The sequence below is a fragment of the Emys orbicularis genome, assembly GCF_028017835.1.
Source record: "Emys orbicularis isolate rEmyOrb1 chromosome 19 unlocalized genomic scaffold, rEmyOrb1.hap1 SUPER_19_unloc_1, whole genome shotgun sequence".
Taxonomy (NCBI): Eukaryota; Metazoa; Chordata; order Testudines; family Emydidae; genus Emys; species Emys orbicularis.
This window is the reverse complement of record NW_027045148.1, coordinates 323,655-348,032: the sequence shown is the minus strand read 5'-3', so window position 1 is coordinate 348,032 and position 24,378 is coordinate 323,655. Positions and strand designations below refer to the sequence as shown.

Genomic DNA, 24,378 nt, shown 5'->3' with positions numbered 1-24,378 from the left:
GGGCAGGCAGGTTATTGAGCCCCCGGCATGGACTGGGCTGGGGTGTGTGGAGCGGTGGGCTTAGCCGGTGCGGCAGAGGGAGCACAGGGGACTAGGTTTCCCAGTGGCTGGATCTGGTGCAGCGGGACGCTGGGCTGCACGGAGCAATGGGTTCATTCGGCACGGCAGGAAGGCAGTAGAGATGTTGGGCTGATGGCCTACAGGGCTTTCCTAGGGGAACACGGAGACTCCCCTCATTCCATTTCTCTGTGCCCTGATCCTGGTTCTGTCCGAGGGCTGGGGAGCGGGTATCTGGTGGATCAGAGCAGGGCACTGGGAGCTAGGACTCCTGGGTTCTGTCCCTGCCTCTTGCACTCACCCTGTCACCTGGGCCAAGAGGCTGATCTCCTCCAGTCTAGGAGGATGGGACCATTCGGAATGGCCGGGTGTCCCAGGTTTGTCTCCGACATCTCGTACCAGCCACTCTGCTCGGAGCCGCTCTCCTTGTCGCTCCTCACGCAGTCCTTAGCACGGTCAGCTCAGCCAAGTGCAGGCTTAGTAACGGCCCTGCCGCTCTGCTGTGGAAGGGCTGGGCCAGGAGCCGTCGGCTCTGCCGTTAGCAGTCGCTCTGCTCCCTTGGCTGTGCCGTGGATGATGATGGTGGGTGGGTGGCTGGGCTCAGGGCAGTGACGAGCTCATCTGAAGTGGCGCACTCCCCTCTCGCTACCCCAGGTGCTGATCATGGACCACCCAAGCATGCGCATCCTCTCGTCGTGCTGCAAGATGTCCGACATCCTGGCCGAAGGCATCACGAGTGAGTGGCCTTGAATGGCGTCCCTCCCTCCTGTCTGCTCCCAGGACTCTGTCCCCACCCGCCAGGGTTCCCCTCCCCCTTGGATACACCTCAAAGTCGGGGAGTTGACTTGTCTACATTCACATTTGCACCTAGTTCCCCCCTTTGCAGCCCCCTAGACGCCCTCCTTGCTATTGGTACCTTCCCAGCCAGATCTAGTTCCCTTAGCCCGGCGCTTTCAGCCCCTGGAGCCTCTTCACCGCTTTCTCAGACCCCTGTTAACTCCTCGCTGCTCCTCCCCCATGCTGCGGGCAGGGTCCTGGCTGGGGTTTGCCCAGAGCTGGGGAGGGGGAATGCTGGCTCCCTGCTCCAGGGTGGAGGAGCCCTGGGGTTGAGGGGCACAGAGCTGAGCCAGCACTCTAGGGGGGTGCCCCCAGCACAGTACAGAGGGACGTTCCCTCCCTGCTCCGTACTGTGGCAGCATCGCAGCCCACGGCCCCACATCAAAGCGGCTGCTGCATTGTAGCCTGTGGAACCCCCCAGCCTGCTGCCAGCCAACATCCCTGTTCCCCTTGGCTTCCCCTCCCCCCATCCCGGTTGAGAGCGGCTGGGGCGGGTGGCTAGGACACACTGACCCGCGCCCAATGTCTGCTCTCTCCTAGTTGTGGAAGACATTAACAAGCGCCGTGAGCCAATCCCCAGCCTGGAGGCCATCTACCTGCTCAGCCCTGTGGAGAAGGTAGGAGCTCGGGCCTGGGGCAGCTGGATGGGGAGCAGGGGAGACCCCGGGGCAGCACCTAGTGCAGCCTGGAGGTGACGCTGTCCGGGGGGATGCGCAGCACAAGGTCAGGATGGGAATGGGGCCAGTAGGGGCTCCCCAAGAGGCTGTTTCCCCGGAGCTGGGCTTCGTGTTCTTTGCCACGTGAGGCACAGACTGTCCCCTAGACCTCTCCGCAGTGCAGTCCCGTGGGGGTTGGATGGGAAGGTGCAGCAGGCGGAGAGAGGCAACCTCAGCTAGGCTGACCAGATAGCAAGTGTGAAAAACCGGGACAGGTGTTGGGGGGTAACAGGAGCCTATTGAAGGGGGGAAAAAACAAATATTGCGACTGTCCCTATAAAATCGGGACATCTGGTCACCCTAAGTCCTCAGCTGAGACTCAAAGTGAAGGAGAATTGCTGAGGCAGAGGCTCAGGTAGCAGGGGCTGTGGGGGAGGAGGCTCCTGCGTCTGCAGCAGGGAGGCCAGTGGAGGGAGACCAGGGGCAGGGGGTGCTGGTAGAGCGAAGGGGAGCAGGGTGAAGCCCAGTACCCACAGGGGCTGCCCGCGGAGGGGGCGCTGTAGGAGAGGACTCCAAGCTGGGGCCTGGGGATCGGGACAGGGCAGCCAGGTCCTCACAGTTGCTTTCAAGTACCTGGAAGGGGGTTCCAAAGAGGATGGAGCTCGGCTGTTCTCAGTGGTAGCAGATGACAGAACAAGGAGCAATGGTCTCAAGTTGCAGTGGGGGAGGTCTAGGTTGGATATTAGGAGGGTGGTGAAGCACTGGAATGGGTTACCTAGGGAGGTGGTGGAATCTCCTTCCTTAGAGGTTTTTAAGGCCTGGCTTGACAAAGCCCTGGCTGGGATGATTTAGTTGGGAATTGGTCCTGCTTTGAGCAGGGGGTTGGACTAGATGACCTCCTGAGGTCCCTTCCAACCCTGATATTCTATGATTCTACCTGTCACAATGGCCAGTCGCGGGGTCCGAACAGCTTCCAAACCCACAGCCAGCCCATTCGGTGCCTGCTCCTCCACCCTGCCTGGCTAGCTGGGGTGGTGAAGCTCCAGGTGCCCAGCGTGGCGCCTGGGGAGGGAGCGGGCCCTGATGGCGGCTGCTTGGGATTGCTGCTCGGCCGGCTGTTCCCTGGGCACTGCTCAGAGCCCACTTAGTACAGCTTCAAGGCCAATGCCAGGCCCCATCTGTGGCCGGGAACCAACACTTGTGTGCCAGTGAGAGACATGGCTGGGCCCTGAGGATGTCCTGGACATGGGCACTTGCTCCAGCGAGGAGGGAGCCCAGAGCCAGGGGGGTGAAAACCAGCCCACCTCCCGATGGCATCATGCTGGGCCCTGAGTCCCCAGGGGCTGGGCATGGGCTGGGCCCTTCGGGCAGCAGGGAGGGGCCTCGGCTGGTGCTGACAACCCCCCTCTCTCGCCTTTGCAGTCGGTGCAGGCTCTGATCAATGACTTCCGGGGCACCCCCACCTTCAACTACAAGGCGGCTCACGTCTTCTTCATCGACAGTGAGTATCAGGGGGCAGGAGATCCCCCAGCTGGGAGCCTGGCTCGTGGCACACTGGGGCTGGGGGTGGGGGGGTCTCTCTCTGCCGGCAGGCCAGTGCGCAGCACCCTGATTACGCTCTGCCCTCCTGCAGGGGGATGAGGACCCAGCAGGCCAGACCCAACGACCCCACCGATCCCTTCCCCCACTTCTCCCCCACGGGCCTGCCTTCAGCCAGCACGGCTCACAGACACCTGCAGCGTGCGCCTAGAGAGGCAGCCTCTGGCTACCATTCCCAGCATGCATTGCTCCATCAGTCCCAACTGGGGTGGGGGGATGGGACACCACCAGAATACCCAGTGTGTCAGGGTCACATCTGCTTCTCCCCATTACAGCAGCAGAGGAGCCCAAGTCCCTGTTCCTCCTTGTGCATCATCCGGAGTTGTACACTCCAGTCACTTCCCCCTGTGGCTGAGGGCAGGGTGTGAGACGGGTTAGGTAGGAGAGATTGTGGCCCCCCCCTCGCTGCTGATGCTGCAGAAGCCGAGAACCCGGCGTGACTCTGGTTCGGGGGGGCTGGACTTATCGTTGACTCCTGTGTGGCCCAGCTGGCTTGCCCAGGTTCCCCACAGGTGTGCAGCACTACTGCCCCTGCTGTGCCCGTCCTGGCCCCGTCCGTGGGGGCTGGCGCTGTGCTGGGGGTCCTCAGCCCTGTGTGTTGTACTTAAAGTACTGCACGGGATCTTTTCAGGGCGAATAAGGCAAAACACCACATTTATTAGTAATACATGTATTCACTAACACTGTATCACACATTTCACACACACACGCACTCTCGGTCTTGGTCTCGGTCTTGTTACCAAATAGTTGCTCCCCTTAACTGCACTGGCCAGGTGAGTTAGATGGGGGAGGGGGTGGAGCCGGGTTTCTGCCGATCCGGATCGATGTTCCCATGTGGACAAGATGAGACCCGGGGTCCTCTGCAAGACACCTCACTTTTATAGCAGCTTCCCTCTCATGCAAATCTGTACCAGATTCAAAATCTGTGTCTGTGTCCATTGGTCCTTTGTGCTGCTTCCTTCTGGGTGTTGTCCCAATGCTGCAAAGAGGTTGTTTCCAAAAGAAGGTGCTGGCTCCTAACCCCGGAGGCCGTCAGTATGTCTGCTTGTCTTTAATGAGCCCACTTGATACGTTTTATTGTCCTTGGGTCTGGCTCCCAGCCCCTCTCCAATGGTTGAGGCTGTCTGGAGGTGCTGCCTTCCATGCCTTGCTCATCCACACCTCATTCATTCAACAGGGCAATTGATTAAGAGGGGTGTTGGGAGCTCTTGTTCTACTGCTAGCAAAAAGACATTTTTCTTCTATCTTATTCTATCCTTGGGGGCTATAACATTATACCAAGGGCAATGCAAAGTTTCTACATGAGGCTTTGATACAAAGTTTCCATATACCAAGGCTCATCAATACAAGGTTTCTATATGAGGCTTTGATACAAAGTTTCATGAAAACAGAGGTCACACATGGGTAGACTCACCACAAGGTTATATGAAGAGGCACAATGTAAAGTCATATGAAAATTATCAGAGATTTATCTACATGTGCCTGTCACCCCCACCCACTGCCTTTGCCTTGCAGCCTGTCCTGAGCCTCTGTTCAACGAGCTGAGCAAGTCACGGATCACCAAGGCCATCAAAACCCTCAAGGAGATCAACGTGGCCTTCCTGCCCTACGAGAGCCAGGTGAGGGGTGGCCGGACTTTGGAGGAGCAGGGCCGCGGGGCAAACGGTGACATATGACACCCCACCCTAAGTGTTCGACGTGGCTCGGAGGGGGAACCTTTCCCTTCTAGGGCCCTGGGTTTGACGCCAGCACAGGGCGGCAGGGACTCACCATGGCTGCTCACACCCTGTGAGACATGGAATCGCTGGCTTAGATGTATGGGGGAGGGGGCCCTGCCTCCCTGGCTTTACCAGCTCTTACTGATGGTTTATACCAGGCGTGCAAGACAGCCCGATACTCCACACACCTGCCCTTTGCCCAACCGCCCCATCCCCTCCTTGTGTCGTCAGTGGATTTCCCCCCTCATGCCCCTGAGGGGCAGGGCTCTGTTGTCAGCCCCATTGCATTGATGGGGAAACTGAGGCACAGAGACATGTGCCTGGTCTACACACAAAAGCTTTGTTGGTATGGGTTTGTTATGGGGACATGAGAGAGAACATCCCCCCCCCCGTAACTGATGCAGCTGTGCTGGCAGAGCCCCTGGGTAGATGCTGTTACGCTGGCAAAGCAGTCCTTTCACCACTGTAGCTTATTTCATCTGGGGCACAAATGCCAGCTGTGCCAAGAGAAGCTTTGGCTGGTATAAGCTAAGTGTCCGTCAGGAGGCTTTGCTGGCTCACCCGTCCCGTTGCGCCAGCAAACCCTTCGTGGGCCGATACTGTTTTATTGGTGTCCAGCACGTTTGCCCCAATGGCTCGTTCTGTTCAGCCAGTGAAATAAGCGACAGTGGCAGAAGCACGTTGATGCCGGGTTTGCCCGTGGCTACGCTGGGGCTTTTGCCAGACTAGAAGCGTGGCCATGCCCCCTCCCCCAACATTGACTTCTCCAGGGCAGAGTCACACCCCTGAGGGCACCTGGGAGTCTGCAGCCAAGTAAGGACCTGAACCTGGGGCGTCTTCATCCCAGGCTGGTGCATGAATCTCTGGGCCGCTGTCCCTCTACCACAACAGGAGTGGCTTTGGCAAAGGGATCTCTCCCTCACTAGGGCCTTGCTACGGCTCCTCCAGGCCACTGAGCAAGTGAGGGGAAATTCTGATGGGGGGATGGCATGCCTGGCAGGGCTAGCGCCATGGGGAGCAGGGTCAGAGCTGTGCCATCATTCGGGGGCAGTCAGGCCAGGAGGAGCATATCTAGGGTGAAGACTGCTTTCCGCTGCCCATGGTCCCTCCCTGGCACCCCAGGGGCTGGAGGTTATGGGGGGAAGTTAGCTTGAGTGTACGGGGAACGTGTAGGGATATTAAAGAAGGTACTAACAGTGATTCCCCCAAGTGACAGTGACCCCCACATAATTTGTCCCCCACACTTTAAAATCCAACAGTTTCACCAAGTACAAAAATCTCTTGGGTCTTCTGTTAAAACTTGTAAGCTACTGTCTGTATCATAGAATCATAGAATATCAGGGTTGGAAGGAACCTCAGGAGGTCATCTAGTCCAACCCCCTGCTCAAAGCAGGACCAATTCTCAACTAAATCATCCCAGCCAGGGCTTTGTCAAGCCTGACCTTAAAAACCTCTAAGGAAGGAGATTCCACCACCTCCCTAGGTAACCCATTCCAGTGCTTCACCACCCTCCTAATGAAAAAGTTTTTCCTAATATCCAACCTAAACCACCCCAACTGCAACTTGAGACCATTACTCCTTGTTCTGTCATCAGGTACCACTGAGAACAGCCGAGCTCCATCCTCTTTGGAACCCCCCTTCAGGTAGTTGAAAGCAGCTATCAAATCCCCCCTCATTCTTCTCTTCTGGAGACTAAACAATCCCAGTTCCCTCAGCCTCTCCTCATAAGTCATGTGCTCCAGACCCCTAATCATTTTTGTTGCCCTCCGCTGGACTCTTTCCAATATTTCCACATCCTTCTTGTAGTGTGGGGCCCCAAACTGGACACAGTACTCCAGATGAGGCCTCACCAATGTCGCATAAAGGGGAACGATCACGTCCCTCGATCTGCTGGCAATGCCCCTACTTATACAGCCCAAAATGCCATTAGCCTTCTTGGCAACAAGAGCACACTGTTGACTCATATCCAGCTTCTCGTCCACTGTGACCCCTAGGTCCTTTTCTGCAGAACTGCTACCTAGCCATTCAGTCCCTAGTCTGTAACAGTGAATGGGATTCTTCCGTCCTAAGTGCAGGACTCTGCACTTGTCCTTGTTGAACCTCATCAGGTTTCTTTTGTCCCAATCCTCTAATTTGTCTAGGTCCCTCTGTATCCTATCCCTACCCTCCAGCGTATCTACCACTCCTCCCAGTTTAGTGTCATCTGCAAACTTGCTGAGAGTGCAGTCCACGCCATCCTCCAGATCATTAATGAAGATATTGAACAAAACCGGCCCCAGGACCGACCCCTGGGGCACTCCGCTTGATACCCGCTGCCAGCTAGACGTGGAGCTGTTTATCACTACCCGTTGAGCCTGACGATCTAGCCAGCTTTCTATCCACCTTACAGTCCATTCATCCATCCCATACTTCTTTAACTTGCTGGCAAGAATACTGTGGGAGACCGTATCAAAAGCTTTGCTAAAGTCAAGGAATAACACATCCACTGCTTTCCCCTCATCCACAGAGTCAGTTATCTCCTCATAGAAAGCAATTAGGTTAGTCAGGCATGACTTGCCCTTGGTGAATCCATGCTGACTGTTCCTGATCACTTTCCTCTCCTCTAAGTAGAAACCATTGATTGTATCTGTCCTGTGAAAGATACTTTATTACTATATAAAACTTACAAACAAGTTAATTGACTTTGTTCTTGAAGTGAACAGTATGGCTTGGTCTACACTTACCCCCCAAGTCGAAGTAAGGTACGCAAATTCAGCTACGTGAATAACGTAGCTGAATTCGACATACCTTACTTCGAACTTACCGCGGTTCAGACGCGGTCCACACGCGGCAGGCAGGCTCCCCGTCGACTCCGCGGTACTCCTCTCGTCTAGCTGGAGTACCGCAGTCGACGGCGAGCACTTCCTGGTTCGATTTATCGCGTCCACACCAGACGCGATAAATCGAACCCGGAACTTCGATCCCCAGCCGCCGAACTAGCGCGGCAGTGTAGACATACCCTATGTTACGACCCCTGCTGTGAGCCTTAAGCCGTTAATTGACTCTGTGCACGTCAGGCAGTTTATTCTGTAATTGATACAATGTAAACAAACGCTATAAGCCGTTAAGTGACTTTCACTTCATTGTAACAGCAAGGGCTCCTAGGAACAGACCCCCACCCTCTGTGATTAAAGGGCCGGGAGTCTCAAATGAATTAGCACACACCCCGAAAGTGGTGGAGACAGTAAATTTAAAATATGGTTAAGATATGGCATGTATGTTGATGAATGCTTGATGTACATGAATGGTTAGGGAGGTGCCAGCCTAGAAAGGGAGTATCCATTGGCCGAAGAATGTGTCAAGTGGACTTATATTTACAATAAATGTGGCATCTTTGCCTTGTCCCTCTTAATATCCTGCTGGTTTTTATTCTATTGGTATAACAAACGCAAGGCGCCAGGGTCTGATCTCTGCCCCCCGCCCCCCAGGTGTACTCCCTGGACAGGCCACAGACCTTCCACAACTGCTTCAGCTCCCACCGCTCCTTGGACAAGAACAAGCAGCTGGAGATGCTGGCAGAGCAGATTGCCACATTGTGTGAAACCCTGAAGGAGTACCCGGCCATCCGCTACAGGAAGTGAGTGTGCCTGGGGGGAGGGGTACCCGACCATCCCTACAGGAAGTGAGTGTGCCCAGAGGGAGAAGGATACCTGGTCATCTCCTACAGGAAGTGCGTGTGTCCCTGTGGGAGGAGCTGTTCCTGACCGACAGGGTTTGTCTTTGCTGCAGGGACCATGAAGATAACTTCCTCCTGGCGCACGCTGTGCTGGCCAAACTCAACGCATTCAAGGCAGACAACCCCAGCATGGGAGAGGTGAGCGAGCTGTGCCGGCCACGCCCTCACCATGGGACAGAGCCGCGAGGGGAGGGGGAGTACATGAGAAGTAGAAGGAAGGAGGAGTGATTTAGGACCTGCTCAGAGATCCTGGTGGGGGGAGGGTCTAGAACCTCCTTGGAGATCCTGAGGGCTCAGGAGAACAATAGCATTCCCTGTGTGGTTGGACTAATGGCCCCAGCCCTTCTCTAACACTGGCCGTGGGCAGATCTCAAAGTGCTCTACAAAGGCCAGTGTCCTTATTCCCTCTCTACGGATGGGGAAACCGAGGCACTGACTGGGGAAGTGTGTGCCCAGCACAATCTCTGTTTATAAACAGGGCAGTTTGGTCACAGAACTAAGCTTCGCACACAGAGTCTCTTCCACACCTGGACACTCCTGTCTGTGTGTGCTCCTACACCCATCCCCATGGTATCAGAACCTCACTAATGAATTCAGCCTCCCAGGGGAGGCAGGGGGGCCTGTGTTACAGATGGGAAACTGAGGCATGCAGGGAGTCTGTCAGAGCAGGAATAGAACCCAGCTCTCCCGCGTCTTAGCCACAAGTCAGCCCTGGCCTGTGAGCTTCCCCCAGCTCCTGCCATCCCCGTCCCACCCCCAGCAGAGGGGAGCTGCAAACCCACCCTGCCCTGGATTCTCGCATGAGAAACCCAGTGGCTCCTGTCCCCCTAGGAGAAGCAAAGTGATGTAAATTCCAAGGCCTGCCCAGATCTCTCCCTCCTGTTGCTTCTGCTCTTGCTTCCAGCCTTTCCTGAGCTGCTGGGAGGCTGTGCATCTGTGACCAACTGGGAATGTTTGTAATATCTTTTAGGAATCCGATGTGTGCCTCAGTTTCCCCTATATGTTTCATGGCTTCTCTGGCGGGGGGTGGGGAGGAAGGACTCTCAGGGAAGGTAAGAGTCATGGGGGGGCGGTGTCACTTCCCTGTCTTGGTGAAATGAAGAGAATCGGACCTAGATCAGCCTGGGGGCCAGAAAGACCGTGCCGGCTCCAATGGCTCCTGGCTGGACGCTCCCAGCAGGGAATCGGAGCAGGGCCCCCAGCTCGAGAACACAGGGTTGGGAAGGTTTGAGCTGGGGGATAAGTGGGGGAAGTTGGGAGCTCTCGCCTGAGAACTGACCAAGGTCAGACCGAGGCCTGGTCTACACGAGGCAATTGGGTCGGTGTAACTGCCTCGCTCGGGGGTATGAGAAAGGCGGCGTCACTGAAGCAGCGCAGCTGCAGTGGTTTACATGTAGACAGGCCCTGAGCGAGAGACCCGGAGCCTGAAAACAGGTTTCGCTGCAGCTCGGCCGGGCTCTGGGCTGACCAGAACGGCCTCTTGCTTTAACCTTCAGTGGGCTGGGCTGCCCGGGCTGGAGTCCAGGTGCCTAAGAAACCCGACTGTTCTGACAACGCTGGGGGAGTGGCCCTGTCACCCGGGCTGAGGGGCGTCGGGCCCTGCGGAGTGGATGGGTCTCTACCAGGGTCTGTCTCAGCTGGAATTGCTGGGCAGGGCTCATGGGGTGAAGCCCAGCGGGTCAGTCTCAGGAGGTGGGGGAGGCAGTGTGGCCTGTCCTGGAGGAAGAGAGATACCTGTTGGGGTCTGGCACAGCAAAGGGCTTCCTCCCAGAGACTTCCCTAGCTGGGGCCCTGGCACCGACCCTGTGGATCCATGAGCGCACTTTTCCTCTCTACTTTCCCATCCACCGAGGCAGTGTTGCCTAGTGGCTAGAGCCCTGGACTGGGACGGGAGACCCGGGTTCTATTCCAGCTGGGTGACCTTGAGCAAGTCACCTCCCCTATTTGTGCCTCAGTTTCCCCATCTGTAAAATGGGGATAATGATACCAGTCTCGGGCAGGGGGGCCCCCTCTGGGATAGCTGGCTGCCATGGCACAGACGCTCTGTAACTCACAGCTGGCAGCACAGGCCTGCCTCCAAAGGGGAGCCTGGCACACACCTGGCTGCCCAAACCATCTACCCAGGGAAGGGATTGACAGCATGCTTGTTAACCACCGGAGCTACTTGCTGCAGCAGAGCTGGTTCCAGCCTGCAGCCCCCGTCTGATCTGTGCTATTCTCAGGAGCTGAGAGCGGTGCTGGGGAGGGCAAAGTCCTGCTCTGTGCACACCCTGCTCCTCTGAGCCCCCCAGGGATATTCCTGAGACCCTTGCCAAGCCTCCCTGTCACAGGTGTCAGCACTATCCCTATGTTACACGGGGGAAACTGAGGCATGGAGCAGCGTGCCATGAGTAGGTGGCAAAGGCAGGAATAGGAGCCAGGAGTCCAGACAGCACGCCCACCGCAGGACCGGGAGTGCTGACTCAAGCCCCTGCTCTCAATGCAGTGCTGGCTCCATGCTGCACAATCCCGGCTGGCCAGTCCAGTGTGCCCCCGCCTTGCCAGCTGGCGCAGAACCCCAGGGACTCTTGTAGCATGGCCTCTAGCAGTCAGGTCTCCAAAGCCACCCAGCCCACGGTCACGGCGCCCTGGGGCCTTGTCTGCACTAGTCCCTCTTGCCTTGATGTTTCCCAGCTGCCAGCCCTGAGGGGTAGCTGGCCCAGGCAGTGCTGTGGCACTCACCAGTGCACTAAGCGCCCCTCTGTTCTGGGGGGTGACCTGGTGGTTACGCCAGCCCCCATCTGCACTCGGGGATCCCTCCAGCCGAGCTGAACTGGCAAAGGTGTGAGCAGAGTCCGGGAGGGGCGCTGGGCATAGCAACCCCCCCAGGCTGGGTAGTGCTGGAGAGGAATGATGGTGCCAGTTCTGGGTTCATGTCCCTGCTCTGCCACAGACTTCCTGTGTGACCTTGGGTGAGTCACCCTGCCCCTCTGGGCCTCCATCCCCCTCTGCAATGGGGTGACAGCCCTGCCCAGCCCCACGTGCATGGGGGGGGGGCAGGATGCAGCAGTGATAGTGAGGTGTCCTGATGCTACAGTGATGGCCAGATACTCCCCCGGGAGAGGCACTCCCCTGTCAGCCTCAACCCATTTACCCAGAGGCTGTGGAGAGCTGCCAGGCGAGTGGGTGGTGGCTGGTCCGACTTTCTGCTCTGGCCATGTACTGAGGTTGGACAGTTGTGGAAGCATCGGGCTGTACGTCCACAGCCCCACGGCTGCACAGACAGCCCCCCGGCTGTCTGTGCTACCAGCGAAGGGCAGATGCAGCCTCTTGCCGAGGTGCTCCTGGGTGGGCTTGGGTTCCACTGGGGCTGCTGGAGCTGGTTTCAGAGCAGTCTGCCATGGGAGCGCAGGGCTGGTCTCATATCGCCACCTGCTGCCCAAAGAGGGCAATGCATGCTGATCAGGCAAGGAGTGGGGGCTGGGCCAGTCCCCCAATGATGTGGGTCTGAGATGCTGACCATTTGAGTGGTCTCTGTCCAACTGGATGCTGGAGGCCACCCAGGCTGGGAGCGGGGAGCTAGAGCCTCATATGGGGTCCCAGCTCAGATGCAAGGTGGGGCATAGGGATAACGTCCCATTGTCCCCCTCTGGGACTTTGTATCGAAGAGTCTCTAGTGTTAGTTAATGATAGACTAGCCAAGGTCTTCTGGTCTAGTGTATCCCCACCCCCCTCACGGCATATGGGGCAAGGGGCAATTGGGGGGCTGCGTTGTAAGGGGCATGCTCCCATTGGTGGAGAGGCACGAGCAGAGAGCGTGCTTGGGGGAGTGGCCATTGCTATTTGCACGAGGGGCAGGTGGCCTGTCCCTGCAGGGGGCGTTGCAGCGCAGCTGGGTGGGGAGCTCTCCCTGTCGGTCAGGGCGGGACCCCAGGGCACGTCTCAGCTAGCTTGGGGGGTGTCTCCTGGCTTCCCCCTGGGGTTGGGGGCTGGGCCGCAGAGAGGGCGGGTGGTGAAGTTTCAGGCCACCAGGGCCCATTGGATTGTGCCGTGTGAGCCAGGCCAGGATCCCTCCACCGGAGCAGGGGGTGACGGGTCTCTCTCTCCTTTGCCCCAGGGCCCCGACAAAGCCCGCTCTCAGCTGCTGATCGTGGACCGGAGCTTTGACCTGGTGTCTCCACTACTGCATGAGCTCACCTTCCAGGCCATGGCCTACGACCTGCTCAGCATCGAGAACGACACCTACAAGTAGGGCCTGGCTGCCAGCAGGGGGCGCCCCGCACTCCTCAGGCGGGCTGGGGGGGGATGTGATCCAGGGACCTGCATTGCTCCGCAGCCCCCGCTCTCGGGGGAGGGGTGCCGCAGCCTGACCCCGTCTCCCCTCCCCTGCAGGTACGAGACGACGGGCATCAGCGACTCGAGGGAGAAGGAGGCGCTGCTGGACGAAGACGACGAACTCTGGGTGCAGCTACGCCACATGCACATCGCTGACGTCTCCAAGTGAGCGTGCTCAGCCCCGCCCCTGACACGCCCCTCCGTGCCCCGCCCATCCCCCCTGGACATACCCCCTCCATGCCCCGCCCAGGACTAGAACCCACCTCCTTCCCCCAGCCAACACACCACTCTGTGCCCTGCCTAGTACTGGGACCCGCTACCCCCCCTTCGGCACACCTCTCCCCTCCCCGCCCAGGGCCCTCCACTCCGTTGACGCACCTCTCACCTTCTTTTTCAGTTCCAGGAATTCCCCCATCTTCCCCTTCGGACACACCCCTCCCCACCCTGGGGCCCCCTCGGACACACCCCTCCCCTTCCCTTCCCACCCACTGGAACCCCACTCCCCCTTGGATACACTCCTCTCCCACCCAGTGCTGGGGCCCGTCCCTCAGACCTGCTCCTCTCTGAGTGCTGAGACCCCCTGGACCCAGCCCCTCTCCCCAAAGGACCCCTGAGCGCTCCCTTCCAGAGCAACTGTCTTCATCGCCTCTCGGGGATCCCCCTGGACACTGTCTTCCCCCGATCCCAGGATCTCCCCATGCACCTCACAGCCCCTTGAGTGAGTCCCTCACCGACCTCCTGCTGGGCCTGCCACTGCCCCCAGACCCCCCCAGCAGGGTGCCAGGAGCCTCCAGGGATGCACTGAACTCTCTGCCTTGGGGTAACTTGGGAAGAGGCACCCCCCACATGCCCCATCTGAGGCTGTCGAGGCAGAGAACCCTGGTGCCCGTGGGGCGGGGGCTCCATCCCCTGTAGCATAGGACAGGGCACCCTCTACCTCCAAGGCAGTGCCTGGTTCTGGCCTGACCCCTCTCCCTTCTGCAGGAAGGTGACCGAGCTGCTGCGCACCTTCTGTGAGAGCAAGAGGCTGACCACGGACAAGGTGCGACAGGGGCTGGGGGGGAGCGATTGGGGAATCCAGCCCAGAGGGATGGGAGGGCCCATCCCACAGCCACTGATGGGGAGGGGAGGCTGCCCTGCTGCCCCAAGAGGGGTTGCCACGTGGGGGGGGGGGCTGTCCCATTGCTCCCAGGGTTTGCCTGTAAAGGGCTAAGAGGCGGGGTCAGACAGCAGGATCGGGGCCGCCCAGGGAGAGCTGCAGGGAGCCAATACTGGCATCTCCCCGGCCCGCTGCCGCTTTACACCCGGGGGGGCGCTCGGGTTGCGGGGCTCCCGGCTTGTTCCAGCTGGCCTGGGAAGAGCAGGTCTAACACAAGCCGCGGCCACACTGGGCCTGTGCCACCCGATTTTGAACATGGCCTGAGTGACCCGCCCTGGCCCTGGAACACGTGGCTGGACTGCTGCAGCTGTCCCCGGGCGAGGCCTCTGCCCTGAAGGGGGCGTCGTGCGCTGGGAGGGGCCAGGATCTCACCACCCACCTCCCCCCAGGCCAACATCAAGGACCTGTCCCAGATCCTGAAGAAGATGCCCCAGTACCAGAAAGAGCTGAACAAGGTAACAGGAACGGGGCTGTTGGTGGGCGGGGGGCAGGGCATTCAGTGGGACTGATGGGGGGGTAGGGTGCTCTGTGGGGCTGGTGAGGGACAGTAGGGACTCCCTGGGGGGCAGGGCACTCTGGGGAGCTCTGTGCAGGGCTAGGCAGGAGCCCTGCCCCAGTGATGGGACCACCTTACTGCCTGATGAGCTGCTGACCTGTCCCTTCAGGCAGAGCCATTTTCCCCCCAGGTGCTGTGTGGCACCATGGGCAGCAGCCTGCCCGTCAGTGCCCAGAGCTGCCACATTAGCCCCAGCAATGGCAGCCCTTGGGTAACGCCCACGCCTTGCTGCTGCAGCTCTCGGGAGAGGGCCTTGGTGGGCTTCCAAACCAGCCCGTTGGAGCCACTCCTGGTGCCACTGGGCCATGTGCCAACAGAAAGCTCCTGGCCACTGACACAGGTACCCCGACACCTGCTGGTCTCCAAGCCCCCGACTTCATGATGACTAACAGAGAAGCCGTGGTCTGTTTTAGAAGCTGCTTCCTCCTCATGATCCTCCCCTCCAGCTGCCCCACTCCACCCCAGAGGTGGCTGCACATCAGTGCTGGGCAAAACAATCCCTATATACTCGGCTGACACAGCCGATTGGGGCCCTCCTTGGGGGTTGGGAGGGTGCAGGTGCTCTGGATCAAGCGGTGATGCGGTAAACTCCCCCCTGTCCTGGTCTCTCCCCGCAGTACTCCACGCACCTGAACCTGGCCGAGCACTGCATGCGGCACTTCAAAGGGACGGTGGAGAAGCTGTGCAGCGTGGAGCAGGTGGGTCTGTGGGCAGAGCCTGGCTGGGGGGCAGAGTCTGGCTCATGGACTCAGCCCAGAGAAAGGGGTCCCAGACCCGCAGGCTCGCTGGAGCCAGGGCCAGCCTCCCCCCCTACCCCCCGGAACCGGGGGTGCAGAAGGGGGATATGGAGCTTGTGTTACTCCCTGGGGGCCCATTGCTCACCCCAGGGGGAGCTGACCCCAGGGAGGAGGGGGGCCTGGCACAGGGGGTAGGCAAGCTGTGGGTCGTGGGGCCGTCACGTCTCTCATCCCACCGCGGGGGCGGGAGAAAGCGGAGCGGCCTGACCTGGGTCTTGTGTGTGCGCCCCCCTCCCCCCCAGGACCTGGCCATGGGGACGGACGTGGACGGGGAGAAGATCAAGGACCCCATGAAGATCATCGTGCCTGTCCTGCTGGACCCCAGCGTGCAGGCCTATGACAAGATCCGCATCATCCTGCTCTACATCTTCCTGAAGAACGGTAACGCCACAGGCCTGCAGGGGGCAGCACTGGGGGGTCTGCTGTTGCATGGGGCGCTCCTGGAGGCAGGGCCCAGGCCTGTGGGGCTGGGGGGAAATAGCACTGCTCAGACTGGCACGTCCCTCAGCCATGCAGGGCGCCTCCCAGCCAGCCGCTTCCCGGGGCCTGTGTCCAGCCTGGTTCTACGGCCCTGTCTCCCCTCTGCCCACCTCTCGGTGCCTGCGAGCCAGCCAGTGTGCCGCGCCCACGCTCTGCACTGCCCCCTGGGGTCGGACCTGGCGGCCTTTGCTGCCCGCTGCTGCCTTCCGAGCAGTGTCCGCCCTCCACGCTCCCCCCAGCCCGTTCTCTGCAGGGAGGGGGGAAGGAGACGCATGCCCCGAGCGGCCCCACGGCGCGTTCTCCGCAGGTAGGGGGGACATCCCTCCCTTCCTGCAGGCTGTTCAGATACCATGTTCTGTCTCTGAGCCCCCTGCGACCACTTCCCTGCCCAACCCTTGTGTTATCCCTGTACCAGCTCCCTGCTTCTTGCTGCATCCAGCCCCTTCCCCCAGCTCACTAGGGCCTGGGGAACCTCCCTCACCCTGACACTTGGCACAGTCCCTCTTCCCCCATCGGTTCCTGCCCCATGCTGTCTCGGTGGGGCAGGGCCCTGCTCCGGGGCCCTTCCTGTAACCCTGCTCAGGCATTGCCCCTGCACCCATTGCCCAGGCCAGGGTGCCCTCATGTGGCTCCTCTGGCTGCCCAGTTCCCTGGCCAGGGGGCGCTGTGGAGTTGCCAGGCCTCCCCATCTGCACTAAGCAGCAGTAAATGGTTTCCAGGTTTGCCCTCCCTCCAGCTCAAGGCCTCACACCCTTAAAGAGCCAGGCCTCGGCTCTGACACTGCACCTGACTGGCCGCAGGAGGGGGAGCCCAGATCGGGGAGGGGGGCTCCCACTGCACTGCCAGGGGGAGCTAGAGAGACCCCAGCGCCCGAGAGAATCTGTGGAGGGAGGAGCAGCAAGGACCTGAATTCAATCATTAACTACGTGGGGTCCAGTGGGCTAGAGCTGGGGGGCTGGGAGCCAGGACTCCTGGGTTCTATCCCCAGCTCTGAGAGGGGTGGGAAGAGCAGGATCTCAGGGTTTGATCAGGGAACTAGGACTCCTGGGGCCACGGACTGAATGTGCCTGGGCTGTGGGTGCGTCCCAGGGGTGCTGGCGCTGACCTGTCTCTCCCCATGCAGGTGTGGGCGAGGAGAACCTCACCAAGCTGATCCAGCATGCCAACATCCAGCAGCAGAGCAACATCATCCACAACATGCAGTTGCTGGGCACCTCTCTCACGCCTGGGGTAAGGGACTGGGGCCAGGAGCCAGCAGCTGTACCCATGGCAGGGGGCAGATCTGTGCTGCACAGGGGAGCCCAGGCCATCCTGGGGGTGCCCCCTATGGCAGTGACCTACTCCCAGCACAGAGGTGACCTCTTCTCCTGTACAGTGGGGTGACGCCCTCCCCATATGGGGGTGACCCCCCAGATACTCCTCATCTGGGGTGACCTCTTCTGCCCTTCAGATCGCCGGGGGCTGGAGCTGGTGACCACTGCATGGGGTGGTCCTTCCAGCCTGAGCGTCTGCAGCGAATGGGGGGAAACAGCTCTGTTCTCCCATCAGTCTCTCTCTCTCTCTCTCTCTCTCTCTCCCTCGCTCAGTGATCCATTCTGTTCTTTTCTCTGTCTCTCCCCTGCCAGCCCGGCTGGAGCGACTCAGGTAGGCTGAGCTCTCCCTGTCTGCCCCCGTTCCCACCCCGCACCCCCTCCCTGCTGCCTCTCACCCCCTCTCCCTTCCTCCTTCAGAGTGGGCAGCTGCGACCCGAGAGGAAGTTGCGGCTGGAGTCCACCTACCAGCTCTCCCGCTGGACCCCCAGGCTCAAGGACGTCATGGAGGTACCCGGCCGTCTGCTTCCTGGCCTTGGGGGTGGGGGGTCACACCTGGCAGGCTGGGCCCAAGCGGGAGGGGTTGGTTTGGGGTCAGCCATGTGTAGAGCCCTGCAAATCTGTTTCTGCGGATAGTGAATCGGCTGCAGATACAACCGTGCAGGGCTCTACTCCCCAGCAGCGCCTGGCCCGCGGGGTCCGGCTCAGGCATCCCGGGGCACACAGCATGCTCGGGGCCAGTGGCTGGGCGACAGGTCGGAGTCGGCGCAGTCCGGCACCCACTCCCCTTGCCGCGCTGCTTCCTGTCCAGCAGCTCGAGCAGCACCAGCGTCCCCACCAGCTCCTGGGCAACAGGATTTGGGATTGGGGCGGGTGGGGCCCCGGCACTCCACCCCACAGTGATGCAACGTGCTCTGCTGCTGCCATGTGCTGTCGCTGCTTGTGATCCCCCCCAGGAGCAGCACATGATGAGACACCCCTTCCCCCCAGCCCCTGCCCCCTCCACGCTGCCCCTTACCCCCAGTCCCCATCCTCGCGCTGCCTCTTCCCTGCAAGTCCCCTTCCCCCCCTCGCTAGCCCTTGTGAGGGCTTGCTGCTGAGGGTCAGGATGCGGATACAGGTAAAAGACGGCTAGTGGATCGCGGGTTGATGCACAACCACATTTTTGTATCCGTGCAGGGCTCTAGCCATGTGAGCCATCAGAGAGGCCTCTCCTGCTGCCATCCTTAGGGGTCTTAAATCATAGACATGAGTGCAGGGGAGTTGTCTTACCCGGTGCTGAGATGCTGCCACCTCTGGGGTGGAGCACGGGCGGTTTATACAGGGGTCCCTCACCGGGGCTGAATTCTTCCTGAGGAGTGGCAGGCAGCTGTTAACAGCCGCACAGCAGCACTGCCCGAGAGTCTAGGGCAGGAGGTGATCAGTGTGTGGGGCTGGAAGTGCGGGGGATCCAGGCAGCACACTGTCATGAATGGCTGGCAGGGTCCTTGTCCTAACCTCCAGTGAGGAGCAGCTGTTTGACATTCATCTGAAGGACGAATTGGTCACTGACTGCCAGGGGAGAGCGCCCCCTGCTGAGCTCTCCACCCGCTCCCTGCAGTATAGCGCCCCCTAGTGCTGCACTGGGGTTATAGAGCACCCTCTGCTGACTCACTAGCACCCCCCCAGCGGCTTCTCCTTAGAGGTCTCCCATCCAAGCGCTGCCTGGGCCCAAACCTGCTTAGCCTGTGAGAGGTGACATGGTCACTTCTTCCCCCCATCCTTGCTGGGGGCTAAGCCCCCCACTGGGGCACTCCTCAAGGTGAAGGTGGGGGTGAGGGAGGGATGGAGGAGGACACTTAGTTGCCTTCAACCTACTGGCTTGGGGCTCCTCCAGGCCGACAGACACACACACACACACACAGACACCCCGTCCCTGGCAGATCACAGGCAGGGGCTCCCAGACCCCTGCTCCAGCGCTGTGATGGTTCCTACGGTGGGATTTTGGGGCAGGCAGTTGTGGTAGCCTCATTACAGTGCCTAATCCAATCAGGGGCGCCGCCCCTCTGCGCCAGCCGCAGCTCGGCAGGCCTTAAGCTTCCCCGTACAACTCAACGCAGCAGATTAATGTAAAAGCCCCTATTATGTGGCATTAGGATGTATTGTAGCCTGTGCCCCCTGCGTGGCTGGGACACACCTCATGGGGCAAGAGGCAGGGCCTGGATCTGCCCGCAGCAGGGAGGGGCACTGAGGGCAGCCCCCTGCCTCCCCTCCCCCTCCCTGCCCCCCCAAGTGAGGGGCCCTGGATCCAGCTGCAGGAGGTCTCTGCCCTCCCCATAACGGTGGATGGGTGGGGAGTTCACAGCAGGGCACTGAGCAGCTGAGGGGGATGTGGGGGAGCATCACAGGAGGAGTCAGCGTGCTCTTTGTTGGCTCCCCATGCCCCACCCTGGAAAGGGGGCCCCAGGCTGCTCCCCCCAGGGACTGTCAATCATTCAGTAAGGAGCCTTCCCAGCCCCTCCCCACAATGGGGCCCGGCTTGGCTCCCATGTCCGAGGTTCCTGCTGCTTGGCCCCTGCTGACCTGTTCCCCACCGCCCCCAGGACACCATTGAGGACAAATTGGACAAGAAGCTGTGGCCCTTCGTGTCAGACCCAGTCCCTGCCGCCAGCCCCCAGGCTGTTGTCAGGTAAGGCTGAGCCTGGCTGGGCTGTGGGGGGCAGAGCCCTGACACACACACCCCAGGGTGTAGGAGCCTCTGTGCGTGGCCAGGACCCGGCCCTCTATGGTGGGGGGGGGGTGCCCAACAGCCTGGAGCCCTTAACCCCCTCTCACCATGTCCCCCGCACCCCAGCAGTCCCTCAACACACCAGGGCCCAGGATGGAGGAAAGGGACTCGCTGGGCTCTAGACGCCGCCACCCTGCCCTACTCCCTCTTGCCTGCTTTGGGTCTCCTGTCCCACTGCCTTGGGCAGGGCCTGCCCCCCAGCCTCTTCCAAGCCCTGTCCCTCCACTTGGCATTCCCCCAGCGAGTCCCTGGTATCCACACAACCCCTCTCCCCCCCAGTGCCTGCTTCGGGCAGTGCCTACTCTTCCACCTGGCATTCCCTCAGTGAGCCCCTGGTATCCACACTGCCCCTCTCTCCCCGCAGCGCCCGCTTCGGGCATTGGCACAAGAACAAGCCAGCGGCCGAGTACCGGACGGGCCCGCGCCTCATCATCTACGTGCTGGGTGGGGTGTCCATGTCTGAGATGCGCTGCGCCTATGAAGTGACCCAGGCCACGGAGGGCAAGTGGGAGGTGGTGATCGGTGAGTGGGGTGAGCCCTGGGGGGAAGGGTGGCTGGAATGCCCAGGTCAGGGACAGTCATGACCCCCCCTGGGAGGGGGAGACCCTAGAACTTCCTGCCCAGCACCCGCAGGGCGCCTATGCCACCCTCTGTCCTCCCGCACCCGGGGGCCTGGGAACAGATGCACTTGTCCCACCTGCCCGCAGCCCCACATGGCCTGTATCTGGCCACCTGATCTCCTGGCCTCTGGCTCACCAGGCCCCTCCTTGCCCAGGGACCATGTAGGGGGGCCCAGTCAGACACCCCCAGTAACACCCATAGGTATATGGCTCACCCCCTGCACACACCTCTCTGAGACCCAAGGGTGATTAACGCTGTCAGTGGGTGGGGTGGATTCTTGCCTGGATGTGTAGGGTACAGCAGCATAAGGGGTGTGGTGCCAGGATAGGGGGGATGGGGGGCAGGAGACAGCCCCTCCCCTCCCTGCACTAGAGCAGGGTCCAGCTGCAAGGATGGGGGAGATGGTGATGCTAGCCTTATGCCCGCCCCACTGTGCCCACCACTGCCAACCACCTCTCTCCCCCCCAGGTTCCAGTCACATCCTGACCCCCAAGCGCTTCCTGGATGACGTCCAAGCCCTCGACCAGGCAACCCCCGCAGAGGCCTAGAAACAGCCTCCACCCCCTAGAGACTCTGCCCCCCTCAGCTCGCTGCCCCCAACTCCACCTGCTCTTCTCAACAAGGCACCTTCCCTCCCTACTCCTGGCAGCGGTGTTGGTTCTTGAGGAGGTGGGGGGAAGGGACCCCCAGGCTGCTTGGCTGTTGGGGCAGTGGGCAGGCCAGACTCCCTCCCTCTGGCACAGGGTCCTAGGGCTGCCACCTTGTGTGCCCTGTGCCCACCCTGCCCCCGGTGGGGGAGAGTCAGGCTCTGTTATCTACCAGCCTCAGCCATTCCTACCTACCCTGCCTGGGACCCAAAGCACAGCCCCTCCCCCAGCTGCCAGCAGTGGGGGTGTGTGCAGAGGCTGCTACCAGCATCTGGCTTGGGGCGGGTATGTGATCCAGCTGCTGCGCCCCAGGCTGTGTCTGTCCAGTCTGCAAAGGGTTAAAGAGAACCCCCCCTTCTGCTCCCATATCATCCCCCTTCACCCAGCCCTGGCTCCCTGCACCCCTCCCACCACAGCCTGGCACCCTGGCCTCTCGGCCCTGTCCCCTCAGTGGGGACCTTGGTTCCAGAGGGGGGAGGGGCCATAGTAGGAGTTGCAGCCAGCTGGGCCCGTTACCTGGACAGGGGCCACCTGTGGACACCTGAGAGTACCTCAGTAACTGAGGGTGGTGCCAGGACTGCATAGAAGGCGCGTCCAGAGTGTTGGGCAGCGGCGGGGCAGAGCCGGGCTGCACCTACGGCTCCACAAGACGCAGGCCGGGCTTGCTGCCCCGCCGGGCCTGGATCAAATGCCCCTGCCCAGTGGCAGACAGCTCCCCAGTGCCTTTCCCTGGGTATCAGAGCCACCCCCTGGGCACCTGGAGCCCCAGCTCCATCTGGGGCACCCAGCTCCAGCCCCCTTGAGTCTGACCAAGTCCTGAGCCACGCCTCACCCCCTGCATCCCCCGGCCCCTAGAGGTCCCCTCCCTCTCGCCCGCCAGCCGGGCTGTGCTGGGGAAAGCGCTGGCAGGAGTGACCCCAGGTAAAAGCGGTGACCTCATTTACCGGGAGTGACCTCCCAGAGCGATTAAAGAGGTGTGTATTTTCCGTGCTGGCCCTACCCCCAGGTTACTGCCCTGCTGGGCATGTGCCTGGGCCAATAAAGTGCGATGCCAAAGGCTGGCCGAGGTCTCTGCTGCTGTTCACAGGCGGGGGAAGGGAGGGAACAGGGTGGAGTGTGTGGCCGAGGGCCTGGGATTCCCTGGGCTCTTCCCACCTTCCTGCTCGGACCCTGCTGCAGGTTCCAGGCATCCTGGCTCCGAGTCACCTGGCCAGTGCTACCCACCCCCCAAGGAGGGTGGGGACGTGGCTGCTCCTTTCACTGTTGGACTAGGGCCTGTGGGCAGCTCTGTTCTGGCCTGTGGACGCCCCCTGCTGGTGCAGTGCTGGCTCACCCAGCCGTGCCCCAGAACCTACCCAGTTCCCCGTGTCCCGCTGCCCCTACTCCCTTGTTCCGCCTCTCTGGTCCGTGTGCCAGAGGGACCAGCAGGGAGCCCCAGGAGTCCCCACAAGCCGGCTATAGAGTCCCCATCAAGTGTGGGGTTGGGGCAGGCACTGAGTGAGCACCAGGGCCCAGCCCTCAAGCTGGAGTCTAACCTGGCCCCACTCAGATCTGGGACAAAACACCTGCCTCCTTGCTCCCCCTCTAGGGCCTGGCCTTTGCCCCAACCCCCACCTCCTCCATCCTCCTGTGCCTAGAGCTGCCCCAGGTCCCGCCACCCCGGCTGCTGCTGGCCCCCAGCCCTTGGGGCCCTGTTCCTGCGCTGGCACCTGCATTGTGTGAACAGCTGCTGTAGGCTCATCCCGCCAGCCAGGCCTCCCCTCTGGCACCCTCTAGCCTGTGCCAGCAGCTGAGGGGGCAGTGGCAGTTTCTCCAGCCCCTCCCCCCCCGTTGGAAGATGAAAGGAGACAAGGAGGGGCTGTGCGACAGCCCCATTCTCCTACCCTTTCTGCACCCTGCTCCCCCGGCTCAGCAGGGAAATGTGCCCTGCCTGGGTAGTCACTAGGCATGGGGGTTAGCGTCATCAGCAGCCCCGCCCCACCCCACCCCCCACCAGCTGCAGGCAGTGAGAGACCAGTGCCAGGTCAAGGACCTGCCCCAGGTCCCGGAGAGTACCATATGGGGGATCAGGGCCCAGACCAGGGATGCCCGTGGTGGGGGATCAGACCCCTCAGTCATGAGGGGAGGGGGTTGGGGCTTCAACCTTTGGCCATGTATGTCTAACTTCTCCTCAACCTTCTCCTCAACTTCTTCTCTCAACCTGCTCGCGAGCCGTGGTCCCTCCTGCTCCCTTGGTGCCCAGGGGGCACACCGCCAGCCACAGGTGGTTGCGCACCCCATGAGTTGGGAGGGAAGCTCCAGGCCTGTGAGCTGTGCTGTTCCAAGGACCAAACCTGCCTTACCCAGGTACTGGGAGATCTTGGTGATGCACCGAGTCACTGAGTGGCCCTGGTTGCCTGTGATCCCTTCGCTGACCTGCAGTGTCCCAGCCAGGCCACCGTTTGGGGGAGGGCAGCACTGCTATTGCAGGCAGGAGGGGATGGGGCAGGAGGGCACTGACTTGGCCATGCAGCCATGGGGATGGGGTGGCGCCTGGGCTGAGCCAGGTTTGGCGCGCCCTGTTTGTGATCATCTGGGCCTGGCCTACGCCACGTTAGGCTAGCACCCCTTCAAGCCCAGTGCCCCTGGCTGGTTCACAGGTGGGAGGAGAGGGGAGGGCAGGCGGCTGCTTCCCAGCCCACCTGGGGGCTGCCCTGGGTGGGAGACAGGCAGAAGGAGAAAATGCAGTTCCTCTCAGCAGCACTAGGGGGACCAGCCAGGTCAGGCACTCTCATCCCATACACCCTCTGCAGCCCAGACTCTGTATTGCACCCCTCCTGTACCCCTACCCATTGCACCCTGCCATGGCTCTCCCAGCACCTGCCAGCCTCAGAGTGCCCCAGGCTTGGCAAAAGATGATCCCAGCCCCCCAGGGGGCTTGGAAAATGCCCAGCAGCACCCGTGTGACATGAAACCTCAATAACAGGCACCCAGAATGGGAGTGACTCACATGGATTTAGGGGCAGAGCTGGGCATGGAACCCAGGAGTCCTGCCTTCCAGCCCCTGATCTAACCCCTAGACCCTACTCCCCTCCCAGAGCTCAGCACAGAACCCAGGAGTCCTGTCTCCCAGCGCCCCCTGCTCTGCCCATCCTCCTTTCCCCTC

The 24,378-nt window shown here is 60.8% G+C and overlaps 1 protein-coding gene across 1 annotated transcript in view; it reads left to right on the top strand.

The window, feature by feature from the left end:
- LOC135894921 (syntaxin-binding protein 2-like) overlaps nt 1–21,976 on the top strand; it is a gene marked incomplete at its 5' end in the record, with an annotated part of 37,877 nt that extends 15,901 nt beyond the window's left edge. The window contains 17 exons of the mRNA XM_065422975.1: nt 712–793; nt 1,435–1,511; nt 2,973–3,051; nt 4,665–4,768; nt 8,335–8,483; nt 8,636–8,720; nt 12,679–12,809; nt 12,954–13,061; nt 13,881–13,938; nt 14,445–14,510; nt 15,229–15,309; nt 15,651–15,789; nt 17,012–17,118; nt 17,619–17,708; nt 19,781–19,866; nt 20,330–20,487; nt 21,055–21,976. Coding sequence (XP_065279047.1) covers nt 712–793; nt 1,435–1,511; nt 2,973–3,051; nt 4,665–4,768; nt 8,335–8,483; nt 8,636–8,720; nt 12,679–12,809; nt 12,954–13,061; nt 13,881–13,938; nt 14,445–14,510; nt 15,229–15,309; nt 15,651–15,789; nt 17,012–17,118; nt 17,619–17,708; nt 19,781–19,866; nt 20,330–20,487; nt 21,055–21,134 — 1,680 coding nt within the window. The remainder of the gene's footprint in view (nt 1–711; nt 794–1,434; nt 1,512–2,972; nt 3,052–4,664; nt 4,769–8,334; nt 8,484–8,635; nt 8,721–12,678; nt 12,810–12,953; nt 13,062–13,880; nt 13,939–14,444; nt 14,511–15,228; nt 15,310–15,650; nt 15,790–17,011; nt 17,119–17,618; nt 17,709–19,780; nt 19,867–20,329; nt 20,488–21,054) is intronic.
- Nucleotides 21,977–24,378: the final 2,402 nt, after the last annotated feature.